The sequence below is a fragment of the Kogia breviceps genome, chromosome 4 (genome assembly GCF_026419965.1).
Source record: "Kogia breviceps isolate mKogBre1 chromosome 4, mKogBre1 haplotype 1, whole genome shotgun sequence".
Classification (NCBI taxonomy): Eukaryota; Metazoa; Chordata; class Mammalia; order Artiodactyla; family Physeteridae; genus Kogia; species Kogia breviceps.
Genome location: NC_081313.1, coordinates 109,554,987 through 109,575,024, shown reverse-complemented (window position 1 = coordinate 109,575,024; position 20,038 = coordinate 109,554,987). Strand labels below are relative to the sequence as shown.

Below are 20,038 nucleotides of genomic sequence, written 5' to 3'. Positions count from 1 at the left end.
GCTGACCCTTCTGTGGCCACAGTGAGTCCTCGGGGGGTGGCGGTGGGGATGAACTAGACTTCGAGCTCCCCAGGAGCTGTAGTAGAGACCGAAGGAGGGAGGGCCTTGGACCTTTGGACCAGGCATGGATGGGTGCTGAGTGAGGCTGGGGAGGGGTGTCTGGGAAAGGATCTGATTTGAGTTTTGAAGGACACAGGGAGAAGGGGAGCAATAACAAGCTGGCATTGGCATCGATGGGGCCCCTACTGTGTGTCCACTGGCACTGGAAGTACAGTGGAGGGGCAGATGAGTTGGGGTTCCCACATGCCTTCTTGAGCGTCCCTTCCTGAGAGACCCCTGGCCCTCTAGGTCAGGAGCCCTGGTATGGGGCCATCAACCCCAGCCCCCTGCCCCTTCCAGTGTATCAAGGCCCTAGAGAGAGTGGACACTATCATGACTCTTATTACTCACCAGCATTTCCACACCCCAGCTTTATTAAAGCAGCAAGTGCTGATGTATCAGTTACAGAAATATTTCCTCAAGCACACCCCCATCATTACCCACCCTCAGCCTCATCTGCTGACCCAGGGCCAGCAAATTCTTACCCCACCCTGGCTGTAAATTATTCCTGAGGCTCCTCCAGTCCCATTTCCTGAAACTCTAGGGCACCAGGACGTGAGAGGATGAGGTCTCAGAGGATGCCCTTGGTCCTTTTACAAATTACCATCCCTCTATAGATATGACAAGCTCTGTAAGGCTTCTTTGAACTCTGAGAAATTACTTGTCTCAGTATTACAGTTCTTGTGTGGTTCTGTTGACTAAATAAGAAATACATATTTATCTTCTTAGCAGAAAAATATAAAAGCCAATTCTGTTCTCCCAGCCATAAGGGCCCTGTAAGACCCCCCCTCATCCCCTAGGAGGTAACTCGGGCAGGCCCTCCCCATCTGTCTTAGGGAGGGCACTGGGGAACATCTGGTGATAGTGGAGCCCCAGGTCTGAGGACCATCCATAGCTCTGGGGAGAGACCCAGCAGGGTGTGGGGAGGTCTCGTGGCTTCCCAGGACAGGGACATGAGGACACGCAGGGCGGGAGGATACAGCAGACAAAGAGCAAGGTGGGTAAAGAAAGAAGGGCACCTCAGTTGTTTCCCTACAACATGTCCCCCTAAGCCACTGCCCATCCCCACATTGTGCGCTCCCAGCTCCTTAGCCCAGAAGGGGCCCCAAGGGCAGAGCAAACCGGAGCCAGTTTAGACTGGTCACCCAACTGGGGTTAGCCCTTCCCTTTCCCTAGGCTGAGTCCACAACCAGCCCTGCTCTGACCTGTTGCACACTGACCCCTGTGCATAGGGGCTTGGTAGAGAGCATGACAGAAACCTCTAGAATGACACCTGAATCCCCACTCCCCTAAGCTTCAGCCCCTGTCAGTGAGTGAACTTCTTTTGGATCAGAAAGTAGTACCTGAAGCCTCACATGTAACAGGTGGGGGCCATAAGAAGCCCTTTGCCCCACTGGGCCTCTGGCTGTGGTGGCAAAAGAAAAGATGTCTCAGGTTCCCCTAAGAACAGCTACTTACTTTCAGCTTTGGGCAGATTTTGGTAAGTTCCTGCATGCCCTTTTCTATGTGGTAATCATTGTTATATTTCTTAGAGGTTTCATTCAGGGTGGAGATGAAGCCCTCTCTATAAACTTCCCATAGCAGAGCTCCTCAGGGTTGGGGGCATTGAGTTGGTGGTGGTGCCCAGCAAACCATCGGCTGACCCTCAACCTCATCCATCCCTGGTTACCCTGGCCAGATGGCGCCCTGGACTCAAATTCAGGCCCTACCCTGATTCTCCCACAGGAGACCCACGGGCCCTGTGAGCTTTGAAGTGGGTATCTGGTCTCCCTCCAGGCACAGGGCTGCTCTGGGATACTGAGCAGAGAGCCCAGCAAAACCTGGCCGCTGGTTCATTCGCTGGCTGAGCCGGAGACTTGATCTTCAAACTCCTAGCTTTCTCCCCAGATTTCTTGACCCAACAACTTTTGTTCTTGTCTCTGCCTTGGGTGATCCCTTTCAAATGTGCTCAGAAATGACCATGGGGTGACTGCTCCTTACTTCAGTGGTGTTCTGGGGCCTTTTGAAGGAACCCTAGAAGTGGGAAAAGTTGGTCAGAAACCCAAAGAGCCACTGAGAGCAAAGTGATGTTTGATGCGAAGACCCAGACTTAACGTTGAATGTTATGTTGTCAGCCATGAGTTCTTTCTGAATCTCAGCACAGACTGCTGTGTGATTGTCCTGGGGAGACACGCTGGCTATCTTCATTGGGGTGGAATGGCTTTCCAAGCCCCGGGAGCATGTACAGGTACATGGTATGAGTTGAGGGTGGCTCCAAGCTGATCCGAGCCCTGGGCTTGATAGCATTTCTGTGGGGAGAGGTACCTATATACAAGAGTCTAAGGAAATGCTAAATCTCTTATCAGTTATCACTGGTTTATATGGAAGACAGAGAGGACCTGCCTTATCTCTGGGCAAGATGTGTTTTTCATGCATTTTCTATGACTACAGCATACTTAGTGGATTCTTGTCTTTGCTGAAATTCAGGGTTTGTCTAAGAATTTTTATTCATGATCACATCTGAAGTCATGACCTTTCCACCTGTGTGGGGGGCAGGTCTTTGGCCAGGACTGGCACTGTCTGAAGATGAGATAGCCAGAGCAGAGGGAGCAAGTGGGATGGAGAAAGAGCCAGGCATGAACTAGAACTGCACCAAACGAGCTTCCCTGGGCCCACCCATCAAGGTAAAGGCTGGCTCTGCTGCCCACTTGACACTTAGGGACACACCCTCTTCCTCACAGACCCCAGGAGGGACACAGGAGAAGAGGTTCAGGAACAAGTCCTCCAACCCCATTGGCAAAGCAAGGAGAGTAAGGAGGGCTACTATTTTCTCAGCCTGAAGGCCGTGGATTTGTGGGGAAAATGCCTAATTACATGCAAAACTTCATGTAAAAACAAAAACTAGCTCCAAAACATGCCACACTAGAGCCATGTACCAACAAATTATGAACTTACATTCTGACTCTCAAAGATTAAGATCACTCATCTTGGGGAAAGTTTGGTAAATATACTGAGCTCTGACCCCTGTGGTTTGGTTTCTTTTTCCTGAACAGCTAGTCTATCTGCTGGTTCACCTTGGGAGTGGCTGAAGCCCTGAGTGGGAGCGACAGGGCATGGCCACAGGGTCCAGGCCTCTGAAGGGCACAGGTGTTTTGCCCATTCTGCCAGTGACCAGCCAAGCCCAGGAACCCCCTGCCTGCCCAGGGAGGATGATGGCCCTTTTCTGGAGCAAGATTCCCACTGTCTGGGTTACTTGGACTTTCCAAGTGAACCTGGAAACCTCTCTCTGGGGTGGGAACCTTTGAGCATCCACGGAAGCATGTCCAGATGTGCAGAATGTTACACCCAGGAGGGCTGTCACCTCCTCTGTGCTCTGACAGCACTGCCTGTCCAATTGTGCCTGATTTGCTGCAGGTCCCTGTTCCCTGTCCCAACTCCCAGCTTCCTCCCCTCCCTGACCTGGGTAAAGGAGAGCACCTTGAGCATTCGCTCATGGTGGAAAACAAACTGAAAAACTACACAAATAAGAACATATTTTTAATAATTTATTATTATGGTAAAACATCTTGAATAAATATGGGGTATGAAATTAAATAAATAAATAAATAAATATTAAAATACATAAATATATAAATAAATATTACTGATCCCTGCCAGTGTAAAACATCTCCTGTTTCCCCTACCACACCCGTATCAGGGTCAACATGGCCCAGAGCAAGTCTGTGCTCCCTACAGCCCTGGCCCACCCTGTGGTCCCTCCAAGGGTGAAGATTCTGAGTTTTGTTTGGCTCTTTGTGGATGGGAAGGCAGTGATCTGTGAGGTAAGCTCCCAGGCTGGCTTCTGGCTGGTCTGGCCTGCTTCACTTCTGGACTGCCTCCCAGCAGTCAAAGGGGATGGTAAAAAGAAAACCCTTCAGGTTCTCTTTGAAACTTTTAAAGGTGATAATCTGGGTTTCACAGGAAGTTTCCTTAAGAAAGAAAAGAAAAAAAATAAAACTTGAGTTCAGGCATGAGTGGGTAATGTGGGGGAAGCATCAGCATGTTTCTGTGCTGCCTCTTAGAACTCAGAGGCCAGGAGGCCTGTCTGGGGCCCACCAGCTGACCTGGGTCAGGTGACATGCTGCCACTCATGTGTCACCCAAAAGGTGCACAGCTCCGTCAATGGCAGCCGGGGCCAGGGGCCTGATAAAGTGCAAGCCGGAGGCTGGTCTGCTGGGCAGCTAGGCCACTGCCTCTTTGGTCCCAGGCCAGGGCACAGCAGTTGGGCCCAGGAAGTCTCTAGGAGCCCAGAAGGGGCAGGAGACAAGGCCACAGGCCTCACTTTTTTCCCACAGGAAAGGAATGTTTGGGGCCTTTTTCCATTTCAGGTAAGCTTTCCTCCTTGCTCCCATGCAATCCAGGCATCCCAGGAGGGGCCAGGGGAAAGTCCTTTTAGAAGGTGGCACTTGGGCCCCAGAACTTCCTCTGGGCCTTAGGCAGGTCTTGAGTTTCCTTGTATTTGCCTCACCTCTGACCTCATTAATGGTAATAATCAAGATAGTAGCAGCTCCCGCTAGGGAGTGCCATAGGCTCTCGAGTCCAGGGCTTTAACTCCTAGAGTTGCTCCCTCTCAGGAGGGGCTAGTCATTACAAATCTGTTGACTCAGAAACCCTTTGGAGTCATGAATACCCACAGCCAAAGGTCTCTCCCAAACCATTCCTCCACCCTCCTAGAATGAGACCTTCCTGCTTGGGGACCTGACGTGGGCACTCACCTGAGTGGGGGGGCAGTGCTGCTTGTAGTGGCTGGCCATCATGGTCAAGGGGCCCTCGAGACTAGTGAGGCTGCCCCGCAGGCCCTGCTTGTACAGCTTCAGGCGAGTCTGCAGGCATGTCGACTCCTGGGGGAAATGTCCATTCTTTGGTGAGCAGTGGCCAAGTGTGCACTGGTAGGCACAGGACATCCTCCCCATCACTCCTTCCTATTCTCATCCCTATCTCCCAAGAGCAGGGCCTGGGATGGGCACAGGATTATTCCTGACTAATCTCAGGCTGGACCTGGTTATACACACTGCCCTGTCCCCCTGTCCACGGCAGGCATGAGTCTGGCTCGTCCTCACCACTCAGCTCAGGCCATTCCCAGCCAGCACAGCCACATTCCCTTGGCCTGGCATCTCAAGAGGGTCCCAGTCCCCAGAAAAAAGAGGTCACTGTCCTCCCAGCATTCAGGGGGGAAGGAGGAGGGCGCCCTTGCCAAGACCTGCTATGTGAGCAAAGCTTGTTCCTGAAACCCTTCTGTGCCTGTCAGTAGCCAGCACCGTGTCCACAGGGCTTGGTCTTAGGCCACAGTGAGTGCCCCAAGCCCACATCCCCTGTCTCATGACATAACCTCCACTTACCCACCTGTCCCCTGGTGACCCCTAGCCCCTTGAATGCTAGGTCTGTCCATGGCTGGTCAGCTAATAAAGGAGCTCACGTGACTACCACAGGGGCAAAGCCAGTGGCCTCCTGAGCAACCCTCCTTCTGGCAGCCAGCTGACTGGAGAGAAAGTGGACAACCCTGTGACGGTCCATCTAAAATGGAGTCACTCCCCAGGGCCGAGACCTTTGAGAAGTTGTGTCAGAGAGGTATCTTACCTGGGAGTCAAACATTTCAGCGATGACTTCTGTTGTTTCACTCTGTAGAAAAGGAAAATGTTGTGTTATCAAGCTGACAGGCATGGCAGGTCCAGGCCAGCAAGGTGACCCAGGCATGGCCTGTGCTCCCTCACTCACCATCACAGCGTCAGTGTCTTTACTCTGGTTCAGAATGCTCAGGGCCTCCTTGATGGCATCCACATGCTGCCAGGGCCGGGTGGCAGGGCTGGGTGGGTGGGTGGGTGCGGAGGTGCTGCAGACCACAGTGCTCAGGAGAAGCAGGTTCTGCAGCCACATCCTCCTTAGGACTTTAGCCTTTCTCTCTGAGCACTGGGCTCACTGGCAAAAGAGCTCTTATATACACAGTTAGAGGAAATGATTAATGGTGACCACAAAACACCAGGGAGGCGGGGGAACCACCTGAACTGTGGAATCTCCTGGCCCTTATCAGCTACACATGGAAAGGTGAGCCTTTCCCCAAGGTGGTCAGCCTTGGGGGTTTTCATTAATGAGTCTTTCCAAGAATTGGCAGCCCACCTGCCCACCTTCTTGAGCGTTCTCCAGCCCTCTTGGGCAGTCTGACCTGCCAAGTCTTCCCCCTCCTTCTGAGGGGCCTCTGGGCACAGCTTGGACTTCCTGACCTGAAGTGGCTGGGGGGCGGGGCCTGGGAGACATTGAATCGAGCTTCTACCCCCACCCCACTCCCCGGCTTCCCATCCTGCCTGTTATCCCAAGAGGCCTTTGGGCTGGCTGTGCCACACTGGGGCCCATTCCAACTCCAGCCTCCCCTTCTCTTCCTAGAGCCTGTAGCTGTGGCCACAGTGAGATATGAGTGTGAGGAGGACTGTCACAGGCCTGCCCTGCTGTCCACCTAGGCCAAATGACATAGTCCTGTGACAGCTCACCTGATCTCCCACCAAGGACCCAGAGCAGTCGGCAAGCTGTTCCCAGCCAGGAACCTCTGCCCTACAGCCCCTGTGAGCTGAGGGAATGACAACCATGTGCAAGTCCAGCCAGCAAGATTCCAGAACATTCCTCCATGGTAAGATCTCATCTAACAGCAACAATCCTGGTTTACACAGCCATATTCAGCTCCCAAGCTGCAGAGGTGAGTTGGGGCTCTCAGTAGGGGTGGGTCAGGGTTCTGAGTTCAAATCCTGCCTCCAACTCCACCTTGCTGAGTGACTCTTCCCTTGAGTTATGTGAACCTCGCTTCCCTCTGCGGGGCAGACTGTCCCCTCTGAGGTGGGCACTGTGCTGCTAGCTACAGCCTCTGGCAGGCATTAGGCACCAACAGGGTCATGGCTGCATCCACAGGAGGTACAGGGGACAATGGCTTTTCAGCCATGGTCTTCTGGGCCTAACTTCCTATGTGGCCCCTGCCCCAGTCCACCTCCAGCTCCAGAGGCCTCCCTCTGGAACAGGAACTGCTTCTGGAAAAGTCACAGGCTCTTGAGGGGCTGACAAGTGTTTGATTTTCACAATGGACTTTGGAAAGCACAGCACGAGTTGGTGTTTACTTCCCCATGCCATGAGTTTTGTGGTCAAAGGGGTATGGGTCCACACCCTTACGTTTCTGAGTGTCTGTGTGCCAGGGTGGTTGATGTCTGTACTTAGAGATGTGTCAGGAGGGGAGGATGTTTTACATGAGGTGCATCTGTGTGAGCCCCCATGCCTCTGCAGGTGCCCTTCTGATATAGGAGAAGCTCCCCACACTGGAAGCTTCTGGGCCCCAGAGGGCGATTTAACCTAGACTGATGGGGTCAGACATAAGCGAGGACATGCTGCTGAGCTCAAGTGGACAGCCCTGGGAAGCAGGTAGAACTCATGGTCTGAGTACTGTGGCCCGAGCCTGCAGGCCTGGCAAGTTTCACTGCATAGCAGGAGGGTTGTTGCCCTTGTACAGGGAAGCCAGGCCTCAGTCCTCCAGACCCCACTGGAGTCCCTGCCAGGATCTGGGGCACACCGCGAGGCCAGCCCTACCCTTCTGAGCCTGATGGGACATTCCTAGGTGGCCAGGCTGGGGGTGAGAGTGTGGCATGTCAAGGCCCTGGCCCTTCCTCTACCTTTTCCATGAAACCTCAGCCCCCTACCAGGAAGCACTCAGGGGGGAACAGAGGGTCAAGGACGCTGGGTGAAGATGCCACACAGAGTGGAGGTCTGTGTCAGACAGTGCCCTGGAGGCTGTGTGGCGGAGGATGGGGGCTACAGGCTATATGGAGACTGGCCCAGACATTGGCCGTCACTCCCCTCTCATCCTTTCTTTCCAACAGGGAGACAGAGGTGGGAAGAGGGAGGTACCCAGTTAGCCAAAACAGAAAATATCCCCTTATGCAGCCCAGAACTCCCTTGTTAGGGAGTTGTTCCCTGCAAAGCGGGCCTTCACCTCCTCTTGGAGATAAACTAACTGGGACCCAGAGGTGGAAGTAATAATCCACAGTCATGCAGTGAGAAGTGGCAAAGCTTGAAGGCAGGCTCCAGCCCTGCATCCAACACAAAGGCAGCTGCTGTGCCCCCAGCACTGCACAGGGGACTTGGCACACCCTCGCTAAGATGTGGCGTGAGGGAGCAGGATGAGTGTGTGTTTAGGGAGAGGGAGTTAGGAGTTGATGGCCCCAAGGCTGAGAGGAGAGATCCCCAAGGACCCCTCCTGTCATCCCAGAGACTTTGTGGGCCACCTCCCTCCCCTTCCCCACAGTTCACTGACCCCTTTATCACTACTCCTGCTGGGCCCTCAGTCTGAGTCCTGGGAGGGGGACTGTCACCCTTGTGAGGGGCTGGGGGGCCTTTGGGGGAGGTGCTGGAAGGAAGTAGGGAGCTCTCTCCAGAGGCAGAGGTACATAGCAGGGAGCTCAGGGCTCAAGGCCAGGGCCCTCTGGGACCTGAAGAACAGAACTGGAAACAAGAGACACATCTGCCCAAACTGGGCTGCAGGGAGAGTCCGAGGGAGCCCTGACACTTCAGAAAAGTCCTGAAGGAAGGTCGTTCCAGAACCAACCATCTTGCCCAGAATAGAAAGCTTGCATCTGCAACCTTGACTGGCCCATCAGCTCCAGAGGGACTGGTGAAGGAGCTGGGCAAGGGTCCCCAGGCTCCCAGCCAGCACCTTTGCCTGGACTCCAGCCCCAAGCATAGAGGGCAGTGAGGGTCATCCTCAGGACTTTGGAAGTAGTAAAGGCTTCTGGTAATGATTTCTCTTCCTTTTGATTTTTAATGAAGCCTACAGTGGTTTTTTTTTAATCCCAAGGAGGCAGATAAAGGCAGCAGCCCCTTCTTAAATACTTGCCACATCCAGTCCAGTCTGGACTGGCTCCCCAAACCTCTCTGATACCTTGGGTCTCCCCCATCACAGCAAATGGCCTTGCTGTCCACCCAGCTGCCTGAACCAGAACCCCGATGTCAGAGGTTCCTCATTTACCTCCTGCCCCCAACCCACACACCCAGTGAGCCCCCTCAGGGCCTTCTCTTAACTTGCTTCACTCTCACTTCATGACTGCCCCCTCCTGGCTGTTCATTCTCTGTGCACATCTTGGTTGGTACCCTTAACACTGTGCCCATGAGTCTGGGCCTTGTCCTCCCTACCCCCTACCCAACATGAGCACCAGAAGTGAGCTCTGAGTGCAGGGGGCTGTGAGGTCGGCCACACCTCCAGCTCCCTGGAAGCTGGGCTATATGGATGTAGAGTACACACACACATGGTTGGGGGTTAACCACCCTCACGTCCTCCCACACCAATCACAATTCACCAGTGCCAAGGGTCTGGGGATACCCAGAGAGCAGGACAAGAATTGATCTCCTGGACAGCCTGGCCTTTTTTTAAAAAAAATTTATTTTTAAATTTTTGGTTGTTTTGGGTCTTCATTTCTGGGCACGGGCTTTCTCTAGTTGTGACGAGCGGGGTCCACTCTTCATCGTGGTGTGCGGGACTCTCACTATCGCAGCCTCTCTCATTGCGGAGCACAGGCTCCAGACGCGCAGACTCAGTAGTTGTGGCTCACGGGCCCAGTTGCTCCGTGGCATGTGGGATCTTCCCAGACCAGGACTCGAACCCATGTCCCCTGAATTGGCAGGGAGACTCTCAACCACTGTGCCACCAGGGAAGCCCCAGCCTGGCCTTTTTGAGGTGCATCTCTGGAGACTTAGAGGAGATGCAGGAAGGCTCCAACTGGAGCAACAACCACAAAGGTCAAAGATGTAGCTTTGTGTGCATGGTATGGCCTGAGGTGACCAGAAACCCCTCTCAGGAAGGACGAGCCATTCACTGGGTTCTCCTGAGGGTGATGCAGGACCCCATGAGCCCTGAATCTGGGTGGTGGTTGGGCTCTCCACCTCACCACATCTGTCCAGAAAGATGCTATCTAGGGCTGCAGCTGGGCAAAGTGTAGCTATCCCTGAAAATTCCAGTAAGGCTGAGTCCTCTGCCCAGTTTGAGATTTAGAAACCTCCCAAAGTGGTGGGGAGAGGAGAAGAAAGGTTGAAGCACTACCTCCTCCCTGGGAGGATTCCCCCACAAAGTTTCCTGGGACAAGCAACAATTTCCTCTGTGAGGAAGTGATAATTAAACCCATTGTACAGATGAGGGAGTTGAGGATCAGGGAGAAGGAACTTTCTTGGGCTACCCAGGGATCAGCAGTGGAGAGTCCAAGCCTGAGACATAGAGATGCCTGGATGCCAGGATCTGCTGGGGAAATTGTGCCTTTGGCTCCCAGGACTTCCCGGGGACAGTAACAGGACACTCTAGCTTCCCTGCCCACAGCTGGGGGAGTCTCCCTTTACAGCTGCCCTGAGCGGGACATCCCTCTGCTGGTCTACCCAGGTGACCAGCATTTCCTGGCTTTCTAAGCCCTGAGATAGATGACATCAGGGGAGCAGGACCAGATATGGGTTCAAATTCCATCTCTGTCATCAATGATAGTGTGGACTGGGTGGGCCACTGGTCTCCTGGTCCTCAGGTCCCCAGGGAAGACAAGGGGTGTCAGGCCCAGGGAGGGTGAGATCAACTGAGATGCCTGTGCAGAGGTACCATGGGATATGAGAAACTCTGAGGCCCATTTCCTTCCCCTTCATAACCTACCTTGTGACAAAGATTCCAGGGAAGCCACAAGCCCCTCATTTCCCCCAGAGTCTGTGGGAGGGACACCCATAGGAAACCCCTTCCAGAGGGTTTTCTCCTGACCCTGTGGGAAACGTGCCAGAAAGGAGTCACAGTGCCCATCTGGGTCCCCACCCCCACCCTTGCCTTAGCTCACCGGCTTGATGTTATCGCTGTCACTTTCCATGCCATGCAGTCTAGGAATGCCTGCCCATGTCATGGCCTCAGCCCTGATGTCATCTTTCCAGAAGAAAGATGTGTGGCTCCCCACAAACCTCACTGCCAAACCCATGGACTCCTATCCTTCGCGTGCCAACTTCAATGCCCATAGACCACTCTGCTGGTGTGGACCCCTCCTTGTGGCTCCTGCTCCTCCTTTCCTACTCTCCCACAACCACTGGCCACTGGCCAGTCTCTCGCCCAGCTATCATGCCTCTGGCCCCTGAACACTGCTGTCCTGGCCTTCAGCTCTTCTTCCCGAATAACACTCTGACCTTAGCCATCACGTGAATGGGGACTGCTGCCAGTCTGTCTCCTACACACGTAACCTCTGAACCGTCGAACCCTCCTGTTGGCCCTTAGACCCTGCAGACCTGCTTTTTCATCCTCTGGGTCCTCACCTTGGACACATGGACAGTAGTTCTAACTCTTCTCGCTTACACTCCACAGCACACTTTGTAACCTGCCTCCTCTTCACCATACCTGTTCCTAAAACTCTCTGCCTGTCTGTGCCCCAAACACTCTCCCCTTGTCCTATCCTCCTCCTCCCTCTGACAGCCTGACTTGACCACCTGACTCTACTTGCCCTTTCAGCAAGCACTGGGAGGCAGCATCTCCCAGGAAAAGTCTCTGGCCCCTGAGACCACCAAGCTGGGACAAGTGGTTCCTTGAGATTCCTCAGCTCTGAATTCCCCCCATCCCAGCCTGGACCATACAATGGGAGGGTCCACTGTTCCCCTACAAGACTGAAAGCCTTCAGGGCCAGATGGAGGCCCAGTGGGAGGGTCCCATCCTTCTCCTCCCCAGCACAGGGCTTAGTGCAGATAGGAAAAGTTTGTTGACTAATTGTCTAAGCTGTGACAACTCATTTCCAGGAGGAAAGTCACCTTCCATCTCAGAGAGGTCACACGAGCTCTCTGCCTCCCTGGCCACAGGCTTAGCTGGTAGAGGCTTCTGGTAAGGGTGGATTTAGGTTTCCTGTGCAGACCTTTCCCTAGTACCCCAACACTGCCCCACACCCAGCCCCAGGAGGCAAACCCTGACAGGCAGCCTGGGTGTTCAAGGTCAGCAGACTGGAAATGACTCAGTCAAATGGATTTTCCTGGAAAGAGCCAACTGACAACACAGCTACAGAGCACTTTCCTCCCTAGTCCTGCCCCCTGTCCTGGGTAGGAGGAGGTGGCCCTGCCAAGGGCCCAGGGCCTTGCCTTGTAGGAAAAAGCAGCCATTGAGTCCGGCCCTCAGCCTGGGGAGAACAGAGTCACATTTATTGGATGCTCACTGATGTGGGGTGGGCTTGGCCAAAGTGTTTCCCCCACCCGCATTCAAGGCTCAGAGCCCCTCTGAGGGATCCATTGTTTTATTACCAAGCTCAAGGGAGCCCTGGTCCTTTGCCCCATAGGGGTCAGGACAGATACAGCAGAAGGAGATGGAGCACCTTAGCACCATCACCCCCGGATGTGGACCCTCACTGCCAGCACTCTGCCACCAGTGCCCCAGTACCAGGTGCTCTTACAACCCCGTGCTTTCCCCCTGGGCCCAGGTAGGGGCACAGCCACACTCCTTTCCTGGCACAGCTCCCCTCAGAGGTACACATCTTCACTGTCACAGTCTGCTGTCCCTGGCTGCACCACTTCACCTCTGGCATGGCCCATGTGGTGCCCTCCAGAGCAGGGTGAGTGGAGACACTCGCCCATTGTCTGCTGAAGGAAGTCCCAGGGGTGGCATGGTCAAGGGCGCCTGTCTGAGGAGGAGGCGAGAAGGCCTCAGGCTAGGATTCTGTGGACTCTGGGGAGTAGGGAGGGCTCCTGGAGGGCCACAGCATGGGCCAAGGCTGGAGGCGAAAGTTGAGTCTGGGATCTCTGAGGAGCTGGGTAGGAGAGAGGAAGCCTTGACAACCAGTTAAGTCAGAGAGTGGCTGTGAGCCAGTGGTCTCTCTCCCAGAAACTCCATGAGGCGTGGGGATGGGAACGAGCCTGGATCTAAGCCCAGTGTGTGTGCGTATGTGGGGGGTGCTAGGTAGGAGAAGGGACAAATGTGCATGTAGAGGATTTTGGCGATAAACGTGGTGGTTCAATGAATGGAGGATGGAGCTGAGGCACCACGGCTGTGCTGTGCACCCCTGGAGCTGAGACCAGGAGGTCTTGGAGCCGGTAGGTACCTCTGGAGGCCTGGGTTCAGTCAAGGAGGAGACCCCAGGTGGGCCCTAAACCAGACTTAAAGGGCTCCTCTGCTTCAGTGGGCGTTGGCCAAAACACTGTGGCTTGAGGATGCAGAGGCTCTGGAGTCATATTCTCTGTGCCTCATTTTTTTTTCATATGTAAAGTGAAGGCAGTCATAGACTTCATCTGGTCATTGAGGGGATTCTGAGTCCCTTTGCCTGATCCATCTTCCCCTCCATCAGCCTGAACTGAGGTTTTTCAAGGAGAAAATTGAGGCCCCAGCCCATGGTGAGAACTCACTCAACCCTCCACTCTGGCCCATACAACTTCTGCCTCTCCCTCCCACTGTGGCACCAGGGATCCTGCTCTGCTTGGCTGGCCCCTCTTTCCTCCAGCTTCTCTCCCTCTGCCCTGGCTCTTTCCTGTTGGCATTAAAAACAGTGATGTGGCCCCACCCTATCTCTCCCCCTCCATACACCCCTGACTCCTCAGGCGTGGTTGTCTAGTCTTGCTGTCTCCACAGTTTCCAGGCCAGGCTGGGGGCTAGGCTAGGAAAAGAGAGGGAGGAATAGTGAGGGACCAGGCTGAGACCCAGAGGTTCCTGGGGCTCCTTGACCAAGGGAACTCTGGGGGACTTATCTCTACCTGGTCACCCAGCACCCACACTGTGGCCCTATAAACTGCCTAAACTCTCCTCTGACCCCCAACTCACCCTATGCTCTTAGACCTCCACACCCTTACTCCCTGGTGCCATCTGCCTGACATCCTTCTCTGCACCGCTGGCTGCCTGATGAACTCCTATTCCTTTATCAAGCTCCCTGTGCATTACCTCCTGAGAGAAGCACCTTTGACGAGATCCACACCGACCCATCCATCGCTCTGTATGTAATAACCCCTACCACACCATCCTGGGCCAACTGGACATGGCCAAGAGGCCCCCGGAGGCCTGACTCAGTGTCTCCCCAATCCCCTGCCCCAGCCTGGGTAAGCTGTGGAGGGTCCTCAGGGTGTTTGCTGAACTCAGTCAAATGCAGATTCAAGACCAGGGTGGGAGGAGCAGAACCCCTTCCTGGAGCAAGAGGATTCGCACCATGGAAGGAGGTTGGCAATGCCTCTCTGAGTTCTCTCCTCAGGCGTTTGCCTTCCTGGCAATTTCTCTTTGCTTTATTTTTTCTGTATTTCAAAGTTTATCAGTAAAGCGCATCTATGCTCTCTCATATTGCCCTTGCAGTAAAAAAACTATAATTTAAAAAAATTAAAGTATAGTTCATTTACGGTGTTTCAGGTGACAGCAAAGTTATTCAGTTTTAGTTTTATATATATATATATATATTTTTTTTTTCTTCTTCAGATTCTTTTCCATAATATTTCTAAAATAAAATTACTGGTTGAGGTTATCTACCTTCCTGCTGAAGAAGCACCTAGGATTTGGGAAGGTGGGAACTTTGGCCTTCACTTGGACATTGTGGGATTTATGATGGGGCTTTGGTTCCCCCTTGTGGCAACTGGACCTATAGACCTGGCACTAAGGACAGTCTGGGCAGGCTCTGAGAAAAGACCTGCAGGAGAGACTCAAGCACCCCAGGGCTTCCCGTTGGGACATGGAGTCATTAGCCCTCTCCCTGAAGGCAGATGGACATGATGTGAAAATCCCCTAACTTGACTGAGAACTGATCATCTGTTGGTTCTGGGCCCCAGGACCAGGGTTGTGCTTAGGCCTGGTTGTGTTAGACCCAGGCAGGGTCTGGGGTTTGGGGTCAAGGATGAACCTGAGTGTGCTGGGCTCATGTTCGTCCCACTTCAACCTGAAGCAGGCTGGACTGCTGTACAAGAAGGGCAATGAAGAGCCCCCAGGAAATCTGAAAAGGCCCACCCCCTTCTCAAGCATGTCACCTCCACCCATGTCCTGCCTATGCTGACTTCACACTCCATGTCCTCTGATCTTTCTGCACCAAGTCTGTGTTGTCTGACCTGAACACTGACCCCCACCTCCTGCAGTCCTGCCACTAACACAGGTTGCAGTTTGGGGTTTTGGGGTTTTTTTTTTTTTTTAATTTTTTTATTAACACAAATGGTAGATAGTTTCACACTGTTTTACATCTTCTTTTTTCCCATTCTTAACCATGAAGTAGTTAATTTTATAACAAAATATACAGATATAAAGTGAAGGAGGTAGGTAGCTAGACAAATGTAAATGTGCCTATAGTCAGAAACCAGATAGCATCCACTTCATAACTATGTTGTTTAACAAATTATCTATTAAAGGACATGTAGATTATTATTATAAAACATATATCAATAGAGTCATAATTATTTGTGCTCATATATACACACATATGTATATAACAAATAATCACAAGGTATGCCTATCACATTTAAGTAGATAATAGCAGCTTACCTTTCAAAGAGTTTGAAAAATTGACACTTTCATCAAGAATAAATGAGAATGTCTCTTTTCTCCAGTATATTCATTTTTAAACACAAGGTGATTCTAAGTAATATTTTAAAAATAAAATGTGAACAGTTAAAATACAGCATTTTAAAAACTCTGGTATGTAGACAATAAGAAAAAAAGAAAAAAATGTGTACACTATGACAATTTCATGGGGTTTTTATTTTCAGGAAAAAATATATACACACCAATGTAGGTTTTGAATTTTTATAAAGCCTGAGGAGGGAAGGGAGAGAAACTGAGGGAGAATTGTGGTTTCTTCCTTCTGTTGCATGAATGCTCTCAGCACATTCCAGTCTCCAGGCACTGGCTGTTGTTCCCTCTTTCCAGAGTTCTTTCCTCCCTGATTGCTGCATGGCTGGCACTTTCTTGTCATTCAGGTTTCAACCTATAGGTCCCCTCCTCAGAAAGACCTTCCCAGGCCATTCAATCTAAAGCAAGCTTCCTGGATACCTTCCATCTGTCTAGCCACTGCCATATTCCCAGTGTCCAGTAGAGGGCCTGACACATAGGTGTTCAGCACCCAAAGCTCTTGTGGGACTTGTGAGGAGTCAGAGAGGATGACATTACTCCTTAGCATGGTGACAGAGGAAAGCTTGCTCTGCCTCTTCTCCCCTGTTCAGACTGGAGGAAGTACACCTGGGCAGGGTGCAGGGGAACTAGAGGGAGGCACTCAGAGCTAAAGGGTCAGTGGGACCCCAATGGTCTGGTGGCAGACTGAAGCCACATTCAGTGATGCCCCAGTCTCCATCATTCAGGTCAGTCTGTGCCACCTCAGGGCCACACTGGCTGTCCTTCCAGTGGAAGGACAGCCTACCCACCTGTTTCAGAGAAGAGCTCTGTCCTGGAGTAGTGTGGATAACCCAGAGGTATGCATTTGAGCTGGTCTTTCTTTCCTCCATGTATTCATTTTTTCTTTTTCAGTAGGATTCCAAATCCCCCTAAGCACAGACACTTTATAGTAAATTTAAAAAAAAAGAATTACTGCACACATTTTCGCATCCTTTATAAGATACAGGAGACTGTTTCTGTCTGACTTGTCTTTATTATATTATTCCTAGTATACTTTAATAAGAAAGATTTCAGTCTGATCTAATTCAAAAACTACATTGCACCTTCTTTTTCTCTACCTTCATTCATCCCTTTAATGACTAGGCATTAGAAAATGTGCTGGAAAAGGGCTCTTTAAATAATCAGAGTGTTAATTGTTACTTCAGGTAGTTAACAGCTTCTTTAAATGAACCTGGGCGTATTGAGTCAGGATCAGGGCATGCGAGGCTGAGGTTACAGTGTGGGTAAAGGTTTAGAGGTAGGAAGCAAGGTGTGTGGTTCATCTAGGAAGCCACGGCGCTTCTGTTACCTGGAGCATTGAGGAGGTAGGTAGCTGTGGGAGAAAGGAAGTAGAAGCACTGGGTGGAACCAGGCCTTTTATGCTACCCTAATGATCTGGACAAGGTCCAGAAGACCCTGAGAACTGGAAAATTAGGTATAAACCAACCTGGTCATATTTGCATTTTCTAAAACTCAGTCTCGCTCCCCAGTGGACCACAGATTGCCAGAGTGTGGGTTCCAGGCCCATCTGGTGGTAGGGAGGTGTGTTAAATCATCAGGCAAGAGAGTTACTAAGACCTGAGTAAAATTGAGACACTAGCAACAAAGCATTTGTTCAGAGAGTGTGGTTTATTTTCACAGATGTATAAAACCAGTTTAAAACCTGAGGTACAAATGAACATGCCATGAAGTCCGCATCTTGAGTCTTGTTCAGAAGGAGCAGGACATGGCTCCTCTGCTAAAATAAATACCCTTCACATTGCACAGGGTAATAAATAAATACATAAATAAATAGTCTCAATAGAATAAACATGAGAATAATCACAGAAGGATAAATGGGGGCTGCACATTTCAGGAATTAGATAATTAACAATCTGACTCCACAGGAGAAAATGAAATTCTTCCAGTCCCGGAATATGCGAGAGACATCCAAGAAACTTAGGACAATCTGCTGTTACTGACGTTCCGAGGCTCCAGAGAGGGAGCTGAGCTTCGGACTTCAGACGTTAGGGCTCTGTGTGTTCTTAGAATTCAGAGAGTCTCTAATGGCAGACAGATATTCCTTCAATTTCACCTGGAAATCACCCAAGTTATCCTGCTCAATAAGGATTGGCTCTTCCTGTGAAGAAACCAAGAAGGTGGCATTAGATGGAGCCAGGTTGGAAGGTGGATGACAGGCTGGGGTCAGATCATGGCTGAGGGCATCACCTGCAGGGACATCTAGGGGGCAACTTACCGTGGACATGGTGGTGGGCAGGATTGGCTGGATTTCCTGTGGAAAGAGGCCAAAGCAGAGACTTGCCTGGAAAAGGAGCAGGACCTGCTACCCTCCTCCCCAGAGTCAGGGCAGGGCCAAGGCAGGGATCGCAAAACCCTTGACAGTTTCACATACCTTAAGATTTTTCGTGATTTTCGAATCCTCTCCAAGGGAATCTGTGGCAAATGTCAGGAATTCTTCCAGGTTTGGCTTCCGGAGGCTTGTTTTCTAAGGGGACAAAGAATTCATGTAAGCGGGGAAAGGTTGGAGAGTGTCCTTCCCTTGGCTGGGCTGAAGTCATCCCCACAGTTTTCCAAGCCTGCTTTCAGGGACATCCCTGGACAATCCCCTCCTTGTCCCCTTCTTGCCCCAGGTGCGTCCCTGAACTGCTCTGAAGGGCACAGGCCTAGAGGTGAGTGCACACCCCAGGCAAGCCTTATGTCACTCACCTCCCTAACCCCTGGCTCCTGTGAGCGGCATGAAGGGCCTGGGTGGATCTTTCTGCACTTGGGGAGAAAAAATTTCCCAAAACAGCCTCTACAAAGGCAATGGGTTGGCCAAGGGAAATATTTGCAGCAAGAGGCCTTGACTGAATTAAGGGCTCCTAGAAATCAGGAAGACAGTCACAGAGGCCCCAACGTGGAAACGGGTGCAGTGTGTGTACTGTGAGTGCCTAAGAGAGGGGGAATACAAATGGCCAGTAAACTCAGGAGAGATTCCACCTCTTGTTTGACCCAAATAATGCCATGCAAGCAAAGGTGAGATAACCACTTTAGGAAAAATAACTATAAATGATGATAACTAGGGCTGATCAGAATTGAAAATATGACAATTATTCAAGGAAGAGGAGGGAAGCAAGCATGATCCTGAGGGATATTTTAGTCTGCCAGCCCAGAGGATGCTCCACTGAAAACTGAGTTTAAGGCCTTTGATATTGTTCACCTAGAACTGCCTTTTCATTTTGTAATTAAAAAAAATCATTTTCATTATTATAGCCATGACTGGGGAAATGTATTGAGCAGCTGCTAAGCACCAGACACTGGTCTGGGAACTTGACACACAGTGTGCATTTAATCCTCACAACAACCCCACTGAGATAGGTGCTGTTAACCCTATTTACAGATGAAAACACCGAAGTTAGTCAAGGTGGAGTGACATGCCTGAGGTCACCCAGGCAGGAGGTGAATGGGGACCCACCCAAGTGCACCAATGTGTGGGGCTGAACTCTTACCATCAGCCTCCTCTTCTCGTTTGAGTTCAAGAAGACCTGTAGGGGCAGAGGGAGAGAGCCCATGAGTCCTGTTGGCCTGAGGCACCTGCCAGCCCTTCCCTGCCCCTTGTCAGCCCTTCCCTGCCCCTTGCCAACCTTATCCCAGCTACTCACTTCTGAAGCCACAGGTAGCTTGTCTAGCTCATTTACAATTTCCTGGATCAGGCTGACATAGTATCGTTGAGTTCTTGGTGTTGTGACCGGTGTCCCTTGTGCTTGAAGGGCATGGAGTGCGAACAGGAGCAGGAGCCGATACAGGATGGGGAGGCTGCTCATGTTTGGGCTGGCAGGATGGATTCCGTCTTGTCAGAGTCCTTCGTGGCGTTATGAACTGTCTGAGACAGCCGCCGTCTTTTATGCAGCGCACCCATGCCACAGGCGAGCGGGGGTGTGGAGGGCGGGCTTCGGAAGAATCTTTATCTGACATGGAACCTCCATAGCAAACCACAGACTTATTCATCACTTTTTAGTACTCAAAATCAGTGAAACTTGGAAAAAAAATTACTCACAGGGTATCTCCTCATCTTGCCAAGGAGGCTAAGAGATAGGCAGGTCACTGGGCAGAGTGGGGACAGGTAAAAGGACCTCTCTGACAGGGGAGCGACCCCCTGACTCTGAGCTCCCTTGAGCCTCCTGCCCAGTGGGACCTGGTCCTGCCATCCCCTGGACTGCCCTGACCCTCTGCTGCCCGCCCCACCTGGCACTGCCTGGTTCTGCATGGGGGGCCAGGTGAAGGCCCAGTGGAACAGGCAAGAGTTTGTCTGGCAGCCGGTCTCATGGCTAACCATCCACCTGTGGGCTCGTCCACTGAGAGCACATCTCTTGATACCCACTCCTAGCG

The 20,038-nt window shown here is 51.8% G+C and overlaps 2 protein-coding genes and 1 long non-coding RNA gene across 3 annotated transcripts in view; 1 reads left to right on the top strand and 2 right to left on the bottom strand.

Moving 5' to 3' along the window:
- Positions 1 to 13,995, top strand: part of LOC136794045 (uncharacterized) — a 48,362-nt gene extending 34,367 nt beyond the window's left edge. The window contains exons 2-3 of the long non-coding RNA XR_010840224.1: positions 6,496 to 6,736; positions 13,893 to 13,995. This is a non-coding gene — a long non-coding RNA (uncharacterized lncRNA). The remainder of the gene's footprint in view (positions 1 to 6,495; positions 6,737 to 13,892) is intronic.
- CSF2 (colony stimulating factor 2) lies at positions 3,939 to 5,991 on the bottom strand. The gene is made up of 4 exons (XM_059061839.2): positions 5,833 to 5,991; positions 5,695 to 5,736; positions 4,833 to 4,958; positions 3,939 to 4,046 (listed from the first exon to the last, which is right to left on the bottom strand). The coding sequence occupies exons 1-4, from the start codon at positions 5,989 to 5,991 to the stop codon at positions 3,939 to 3,941; spliced, it is 435 nt and encodes a 144-aa protein (XP_058917822.1).
- A 3,674-nt stretch (positions 13,996 to 17,669) lies between the features above and the next one.
- On the bottom strand, positions 17,670 to 19,473 carry IL3 (interleukin 3). Its single transcript, XM_059062366.1, has 5 exons — positions 19,312 to 19,473; positions 19,159 to 19,194; positions 18,063 to 18,155; positions 17,907 to 17,942; positions 17,670 to 17,789 (listed from the first exon to the last, which is right to left on the bottom strand). The coding sequence occupies exons 1-5, from the start codon at positions 19,471 to 19,473 to the stop codon at positions 17,670 to 17,672; spliced, it is 447 nt and encodes a 148-aa protein (XP_058918349.1).
- Between the last annotated feature and the right edge of the window lie 565 nt (positions 19,474 to 20,038).

What these genes read in the sequence shown, in the direction of transcription:
- CSF2 (XM_059061839.2), bottom strand. Translation starts at nt 5,991, where the DNA reads ATGTGGCTGCAGAACCTGCTTCTCCTGAGCACTGTGGTCTGCAGCACC. An exon ending in CTGAAATGTTTGACTCCCAG is followed by an intron (nt 4,959 to 5,694) that starts GTAAGATACCTC and finishes CATTTCCCCCAG; the next exon opens with GAGTCGACATGCCTGCAGAC. An exon ending in AGCACTGCCCCCCCACTCAG is followed by an intron (nt 4,047 to 4,832) that starts GTGAGTGCCCAC and finishes TTCTTTCTTAAG; the next exon opens with GAAACTTCCTGTGAAACCCA.
- IL3 (XM_059062366.1), bottom strand. Translation starts at nt 19,473, where the DNA reads ATGAGCAGCCTCCCCATCCTGTATCGGCTCCTGCTCCTGTTCGCACTC. An exon ending in AGCTACCTGTGGCTTCAGAA is followed by an intron (nt 19,195 to 19,311) that starts GTGAGTAGCTGG and finishes CTGCCCCTACAG; the next exon opens with GTCTTCTTGAACTCAAACGA. An exon ending in ACGAGAAGAGGAGGCTGATG is followed by an intron (nt 18,156 to 19,158) that starts GTAAGAGTTCAG and finishes TTGTCCCCTTAG; the next exon opens with AAAACAAGCCTCCGGAAGCC.